The 9,044-nt window shown below is 33.9% G+C and overlaps 1 protein-coding gene across 2 annotated transcripts in view; it reads right to left on the reverse strand.

Moving 5' to 3' along the window:
- The window catches only part of LOC106466985 (serine/threonine-protein kinase Chk1-like), a 21,193-nt gene that overhangs the window by 10,229 nt on the left and 1,920 nt on the right, over positions 1-9,044 (reverse strand). For both annotated transcript variants that reach the window (XM_013927296.2, XM_022395065.1), the window contains exons 2-6: positions 4,972-5,120; positions 3,485-3,584; positions 2,839-2,962; positions 1,484-1,548; positions 684-753 (exon numbers count right to left, since the gene is read on the reverse strand). In XM_013927296.2, the coding sequence (XP_013782750.1) occupies positions 684-753; positions 1,484-1,548; positions 2,839-2,962; positions 3,485-3,584; positions 4,972-5,036 (424 nt within the window). In that variant the 5' untranslated portion in view covers positions 5,037-5,120. The remainder of the gene's footprint in view (positions 1-683; positions 754-1,483; positions 1,549-2,838; positions 2,963-3,484; positions 3,585-4,971; positions 5,121-9,044) is intronic.

The raw sequence follows: 9,044 nt of genomic DNA on the forward strand, positions 1-9,044 counted from the left end.
AAACATATGACAACAGCTTAATAATGAAAAGCATTTTAGTTATTATTTCCCAGAAATAATCAGACGTAATGGCACGTGAAAATTTTTAATAATTTCAAGCCCTTCAAAGATCAAGAAGATAATAAAAAGCCAAATGGAATTTTAATCATTTGAGATCAATTCTTTTTCATAACTCCCTAGCTTTATAGGCATAAAAAAACATCCATATCACACAAGAGTTAGTTAATACTTATTTTCTCACTTAAAAATGAAATAACTAAAGAAAGAAAAAATATAAGTCATGGTTTTTGTTATTTTTTTGAAATAATCTAAAATGAAAACAAGTGCAAATTGTGTTTGTGAAATGCGTGTGTCCCACTAATGTAATACTATACGTTCAAGTCCCCCAGTTTGATGTAGTACCTATCCACAAAACAAAGGAAGATTTTCTATGTATTAGTGACCTTTTGACCTTAACATTTAGCCCACGACCTTTAAAAATTAATGGGGTTTAACTCTATATGTAGTATCCTTAATACAAGTATGGTCAATATCCATCTGTCCAATCTTGAGAGGATATCCTGTCCACAAGACTGGGATGAACAGACAAACGAACAGAAGTAAGCCAACATGTCCCTCTCTGTAACGTTTCACAGTGAGGGCATAATCACACTAGACTGAAATTATTTGTAGTATTTTCTTACCTTGTGCATCTAGAAGCAGATTCTCTGGCTTCAAGTCTCGATGAGTCACACCTTTACTGTGAAGGTATTCCTGTAATAAGCAATCAGATATGTTAGTCACTATTAGTACATCTATTACAGTTGACATTAGTATGATAGATTTAACAGCAACATCACTGGTACGATTAACTGGGGTAAAATTAGAATGCTAGATCAGTCAAATATGAAACAAAATCATTTTTTAAAATGTGGAATATTAAACTCCATTAAAAATATGTATGAGGAACTCCTTCCTATTCCATGAATTTCCAAGTATTTCTTGCCTGCTAGTAATTATTTTACACCTGAAGAAGACAGATCAATGTTCTAGTGAAGTATGTAGTATTTTCTCTACATAAAATAATTTTCATTGTGCTTATAAATCAGTGTTTGTTAATTAACTATTACCTTACACTAGAATCATTGAAGAGATAATGACAGCATCTAAAACATTTAAGTCTCAGCTAATTTTAAACATTTCATTCCTTTAATCACATGATCTTTTATGGATATGTTTCTTGTGTCACAAAAATAAAATGCATGTGATGAGGACAAGATTATTCTTAGTCCTGATCTACAGTGGTTTGCTTTTGATCAAAGTTATTAATAAATGTAATAATTTGATTGATTGACTAAGTTGCAGTGTGTGTGTGTATATTATGAGGACAGAAAAACACAGTTCGTTTGAAATGCTGAATATACATTAAAAGGTAAAACAGATGAAGTATATCTAATACAATAAGCAATTTGGTTAAATCACTTGGTTAATAATAAACACTCACCACTCCAGATATTAGTTGAGTAAAATATCTTTGTGCTTCAGATTGAGACATGCCTATATCTGGCTCTACAAAAAAACATAAAACTATAAAATTTTTGTAAAATATTAACTATAAATGCTGAAGTACTTGAAAGACTTTGATATCTACGTGCCCACAGATTTTGTTAGCTACTCACTTATGTGTAATGCATTTATTAAACTATTTATTTTAATTCATAGTACATTGGATACATGGTTATTTTCACAGTAGGGGAGAGCACACTACAGCTTTCTATTTATTTACAATATATACATAATTAGCTTGATATTAAACATTTATCACATTAGCAATTCTGAAAACCTACATTTATCTAAACCTCAAAAAAATTTCAAAACACACGTCTCATGGCTTATAGCTTCTCCTCACAAGAATGGGTTTAGTTCTTAGTATCTTCATAGCTTTATGTATTATTTCCAATATCATTTTGTTAGAACTTCTCAAATTAACATAGCTATTAAAAGTACTTATTACAAAACTCTGGATGGAAATTGTGCATCCATTAAGTTTCTTTTGTTCATAAAATTTTCTCACTTGAAGCATTCCCCATAATATTGATATATTGGACAGTCACAGTTTTGTAAATCATGTCAAAGAATAGCTGACTGACCATATGAAGTATTTTGTGCATACTCATTAATCCTTAAATTCAAACAATGAATTGTAGAGCCCACATAGTCAAAGTTACACATAAATTTATATTTCATATAATTAGTCAACTAATCTTCAACACAGCTTCCAAGACTATGACATTCTCCCAACAGTCGAGGGTTTCAATATTTTGGGAAGCTAAGTGAGAAAACGTTATTACAAAACAATTTAAACTAAAATAAAACATTGTAATAAACATACTATAACACTTTCACAATCTTGTAAACTGTTAAACAAAGACCTACTTACTCTAACAAATAGTTTATAATACTATTTTACAATATACATATATATTTTACTATATTTACATTGGAATTTCAAAAATATGTAGCATTGGTGATAATAATTTATTCTTTTAAATTACTCATCCAGAAAACCTGTTTAAAATACTAAAAAATAAATGTGAAGCCCAATCTATCAATCGATTTATCACTTATCACTGAGTTATTCCAGTTTCAGGGAATTCCAGTCCTCAAAAGTAACCCTGGACAGGGCCAAATCAAGAAAATAAGAATAGGCCTGAAATCCTAGTCTTATTCTTTTCAATGCCTTTGTCCAGGGTTATTGATGAGGGGTGAAAGTCCTTGAACCCAAGAGAACTCGGTGACAAATAGTAAAGATTTGTAACACTATTTCACAGTCTGGTAAACTGTTAAACAAAGACTTACCTATTCGATCAAACAGCTCACCTCCTGAAGCATATTCAAGAAAGATATACTGACGAGATCCTTCATTTCGATGTCCAAAGAATTTGATGATGTTTTCATGATTCAACAATCGATGAATAAAAATCTGAATTATCAAAACAATGAGCAGTACAAAATAATTAGCAATCATAAAAATTGAGACAGGAAAGTAGTTTATAAAAGCAGTTTAAAAATACATACTAGAGATAATTTTAAAATAAATATCTACAAATATGGAAATGGATGTTTTAGAAGTGTATGTGCTGTTTTAATAATGGTTTTGAAGAATCTAGAAACACAAGATTTCTTAACATAGATAAAATTCCTTACTGGAGAATTTTCTTTAGGATATTTTTTAACAATTTAAAACATTATATTTACTTTTTTTACCATAATTCACAAAAGCTTAATGCTTTCTATATAGTTACTTAAATAAACACCTTATAAAATCTTAAACCAGGGAGCCACGTGTCACAGCATCATTTAGTACCTTCAACAATAAGTAATTATACTGTGTTTAAAACTGACATATGTTTAGTAAAAGTTACTGATGGTCACTATAGATTACCATCAAAGCATAATCAAAACTTAAAATAAGAACAGTCAGGCTTCCTACTGTTAACCATACTTCTTTTTTGATGTTTTCAGCAGCTTCTTTTCTATCTTCAAGATTCAGAACCTTGACAGCTACTGCCTCCTGGGTTGTTCGATTTACCAGTAGCTTAACTCTGAAAATAGTGTTATAACTTAATCATTAACAATACACTAAGGTCTCTAGAAAATGTAATTGTTTGTAGCTGAAATAAATTCTAATTAAAAAGGATAGCAAAAAAAGACCTTAGACTTTAGTGCTTTTGTACAAAACTATAATTCTTGTTCAAGACTGACACAAAAACCAAACAAAAAACAATTCACAATACTGTGTCATTTGCTGTGTGAGGATTTTCTTACACATAACATAAATGTAAATAGCAACAGTGTTTCTTAATTCACTACATCACAAGTTAGTTGAACAGGTTATCCTGATGTACACCTTACCACAAATGAGTGTCAGGATAAAATTAGTTAACATCAACCTAGGTTAGTGTAAGTTCTCTTTTATCATAGTTCAAGCCCCAGATTTAAATGTAATATGAACCTTACACTACCTATAGACATGTACAATGGTCTAACCTGGACATGTTTAATTATCACCAATTACACATCAACATAATTTAACAAACCAGTTTTACTGCAATCACTCTCACAACATTCAGTAACTCACATCATAAATCAGTAAGCAAACAAAAAACTGTAACATCATCCATGGAATTACTACTTGTATTAATGACTTTAAAATGCATAGTTACAGTTTATCATATTATCTGGTTTTAAGAGTTAATTTTTCTAAAGGTGAGATTGGAAATGTGAGATGATTATAAATTCTAGCTCACAATGAACGGTAAAATAAAAGGCAGTTTTTGGCTAAGAACTGCTGGTTAAAAAATACATTAGCATGCAGTTTAACAAAACTGATGAGCATTTAATGAGAAATTTGTAGTTTTCTGTAATTCAACTGACAAAATTACTAACAATATATTATATTGTCCCATCATTCACATGTTGATTTAATAACCTTATACTTGTGTTATTAATACTTAATACTTGTGTTAAATGCGGTTTTAGAATCTAAAGAAAACAAGATACTCAACAAAATATGGATTTTGTGTATAATGAAGGACTACAGATTCAGTTTCCAGATGTTGTACAGATAGAAGTTGTCTCAAAACACAGACATATTTTACGATGTTAATGAAACTGAAAGGTACAAACTACTACGTATTTTGGAGTAAAACTTTGCAAAATTACATTTCTAAATCTTCCATCTTGTACATACTCAAATGAATTTTAATGATGGAGAGTAATAATAAAACATACAATTTTTTCTTTAATATTTTTCAGTACATGTTAATCACTTTAATAGTGAGAAAACTGTTGAAATAATGTGTTTTTAATCAATAAAATAATCTATTATTAAGTGTTAAAGTTCTTACAAGATTTTTTTATAGGCTTAGAATTTGCCAAATAAAAACTTTTTATTCCATTTAGAAATAATAAAATTATGAAAAAACTTACTCGCCATATGCCCCTTCACCAAGTGTCTGAATCAAGTCCCAGCCTTCTACAAATTCTTTCACCATCTTACCTCTGGCTTGGTCCAACTAGCCTAATCTATTTTCATTAAAAGCTTTTTGATGTACTTTATGAAAAAATAACAACACTGCCTGTAAAAAAAAAAAAACAGATACAGTTGGCATACGCCTGAGGGCTATAAAATTCCTAATCTTATTCCTGTCATAACTGGTACAGCTATGAAGTTCACTCTTCCATAACTAGAATATATTTTTATTCAGATAGATTCAGGTAATTTTTTTAAATTTTCATGAGGTGTTCTGCATTTAGATGACATTCTCATTAAACAGATATCAAAAAGTTATCAACATGTGCTAAGCCTTTTGCTTAGATAAAAAGTTGCATATGACAATTGCTAGAAGCTTGCATCACTTTGGTCCTGTGTCTACTCTAAGAGGGTGAGTGTATATTAGGGGTTGACACAATTACTTGTACAAACTGGTATAAAATAGTTATTTAGACTAGTCATTGATGTACATTACAATGGATTCTGGTGACTAGTGCTGAGTGATTAGTGGTGTTTGTTAATTAATCAATCAATAGCCCAATTAAATGATTACATTCAATTTGTACAATGTTCTATAAACCATGATACCTACAAACACACACACAAAAAGTTGGTGGCAGGCACTGCCATCCAGTTACCTTTACAGGAAAAGTCTGGCCCATCTGGCAAGAGACATGTGAAAACCAAGTATTGGAAAGGAAGGATGTAGAGTGCTTGACTGAAGTCATATGAGGAGGATGTATTGAAGAGGAAGAGTAAATAGGAACGAGGACAGAAGTGGAAACCACAGCTGCGCTGGCCAAATTGGTGCTACCAAGAAGATGCAACATGGAGTGATATGGATGATGGAGAGGTCACAAGAAAGAAGACAGTTGGGGAATAGGCATAAAGGTAAAGGCCTCCCCAAATTTGACTGAGGGCATCAACAGCTACAGCCAAAGGACGTGGAATTGGGGACAAAAACCTGTTAAGCTTGTATTTCAGGTGGGTGGTGAATATATTCAGTTCCAGAGTATTCCACTGGAAACATAACCAACCAAATACATGTGGGCCAGGGAACCACTTCATTGAGAGAATTTTGTCGAAGCACGACAAACGATCTGTGACCAAATTCAAGGCACCCGATATATGACTACCTAACAAGGAAATGTGATGGCTGTGGGCCCAAAATAGGAGATCCAATGTGTGGAACAAAGAGATCTCAAAAGAGTGCCCTTTGCCATGTGATGTATGAGACAACCATTGAGTTATCGGAATGGATCATAACCGACTGGTTCCAGAAAGATGGAAGGAAGTGAACCAAAGCCCAACAAACAGTGAGCAGTTTCAAGAAATTGATAGGCAGAGATAACTCATCAATAGACCAACAGCCCAAAATCTCCTGCATGTCCAGATATGCACCCCAATCGGAAAGAGAAAGGATAAGGAGAAGTAAAAGGAACACCCTCTTTGCAACTACAATGGACTAAACAAAGGAATATGCTGGGATGCTGGGGAGATGGGAATGTGGAGATAAGAATCTGAGAGACATCTAACTTCATCACCCAAAGACCAGGAGTGAAAGCCCATTGAAGAGATAGGTAGGACTGCAGGGGGAATCAAGGAAGGTATAGGAACCACTTTTAAGGAAGAGATTGATGACAGGTTGCCAGTCCCCAGTCTTCTTAGGTACTATGAACAAACAGAATAGAAACCTGGCTGAGAAGGACCTCCTTATTCTACAGCACCCTTGTGAAAAAGATCAAGAACCACCTTGGATAGATGCTGGCTGGAAATGGAATCCCAAAGAGGGAAAAGGATATGGGAGATGAGGTGGAGAACTGATACAAAGAACAAGCTCTGTGGTGAAGGACTCCCAGATGGAGGTAATGCACAAAAGCCTGGCTCTCACTGGACCTGTATCCACCTCACAGTCAACGGGACTGCTGGGGGCATTGAAACCCTCAACAAATGAATCACACATGGGACAAAATGGCATCTTGACCCAAGAGATCCCAACAACAGAGGAGCCATGTTTGTAAGGTGGAAGAGAATAAGTGTGCAAGCATGGAAAAAAGCAGGGCACGAGTCTCCACCAAAACCCCTCAGGGGAATGATGAAGAACCTCAGACAGAAGGTGAATCAAGGAAAGGGTACGAAGGAGGGAGGGTAACATGAGGTGGATACAGGAAAATTGATGTTGGTAAAACGTAACATACCTGATATATTAACTCAAGAAAAGGAGGAGGAGGCCTGGGCACTTACACTGGTGCTAAATATGACTGAATGGCATAGGAAGGGAAAGAAAACAGACAGCTGAAATCTTTAGTCCTCTTGTTCAGGGTCTCCGAACAAGGTATGAGAGGATAATATTCAGGCCAATTGGGAGCCTACATGAAGGTGGCCAACTTCTGGTGAACCAAAGACATAACACCTACCACCGACAATTGTGGACCTGAAGCCAATGTAGTCGAAGTGAGGTAAACTATAATAGGAACAGCAGTGGTGGTAGTTGTAATATGAAACTCAGAGTTCAATTCAAGTAAGAGAGGAAGTACAAAATACCAAACAGGGAGCCCCAAATAATCATGTATTAGAATAAAAGACAAGTAATACTAACATGTACTAACTAAAATGCCAGAAAACAAGTGTAGTAAATGTAAAGAAAAATTAAGTTGGCATAAAAACAAAACAATTAACTGATTGAAAATTCCATAAAGAAAAACACGTCTGAACACCACGAGTGCCAATCAAAAAGTGAATTTTGTTTAAACTGAATAAAAGGTGTCAGCTGTGCTACAAGTGGTGTAACATTCCTATTGGTGGAGGGTTTTCACATGCTCATTTCCATGCTAACACACAACTGCCTTACGTGAAGGCTTGTGAGGGTAGGTGAGAGTATCAAGGCTAGAGGCAAGTGAAAATTTGTACAAGTCAGGAAAAGCTATTCTGTGAGAAGAGATATTGTATTGGAATATTATATCACAAAAGAGGGCCAACATGAATTTACTAAAGGGAAATGTTACTTCACTAATCTGCTATATTTTTTACAGTATGTTACACGTTATCTGTAGAAAGAAAAGGGTGTAAATTTGGAATACTGGGATTTTCAAAAGGTTTTTGATAACATGCCACACTAGGTTAGTTTCACTGAAAACTGGCTAAGTGAGGAAAAAACAGATTGCAGTTATTAATAGAGTCCAGTCAAAGTGGACTTTAATTACCAGTAGAGTGCTTCAGGAGTCAGTGTTTTGGACTTTGATTTTTCTTACATACATTAATTACTTGATAGAGACATAAGCAGTAATTTGGTAAAGTCTGCTTATAACACTAAACTCCTTGTGTAATTTTAGCTATGTTTGGTACTACAGTATAACTTGGATCAACTGGTAAATTAGATAGTTAGTTAGCAAATGTCATTTAAATATAATAAATGGAATTAAGGTAACACACTTATCATAATTTGGGTCATACTTTAATTACAGATGAGATACACTCAATAGTGTAACCACAGAAAAAGATCTTGGTACAGTGGTGGATAAATCTCACAAACATATTTCAATATGTATTATACTTTTAAGTAATGCTTATTTCACCATTTCATTATTAAATTTTATGATTTTATGAATAGACACCACCTTTTCAGAAAAAATGAAATTTTTCAGTCATATTTACATGAATGGATATATTTATAATTTAATTAATATCTAGTATATCTTCCTTTCGCTTCGTGGAGTTCGTTGATCCTTTGGGGCATCGTGAGAATCATCTCCTCAATTTTAGATTGTGGGATTTTCGCCCACTCTTGCTTCAAAACTTGGAGTAGATCGCTCTTCGAAGTTGGTTTTTTTGGTTGTTTATTGACTTGCCGGTCGAGTATGACCCAGAGATTTTCGATGGGGTTCATGTCAGGAGATTCGCTCGGCCAGGGCAACTTCTGAATACCATTTTCTTCCTGCCACTTGTGGGTGTTTCTAGCAGTGTGACACGGTGCTCCATCTTCCTGAAACCACGTTGTGTTCTTGTCCAC

Source organism: Limulus polyphemus, unplaced genomic scaffold (assembly GCF_000517525.1).
Source record: "Limulus polyphemus unplaced genomic scaffold, Limulus_polyphemus-2.1.2 Scaffold2449, whole genome shotgun sequence".
Classification (NCBI taxonomy): Eukaryota; Metazoa; Arthropoda; class Merostomata; order Xiphosura; family Limulidae; genus Limulus; species Limulus polyphemus.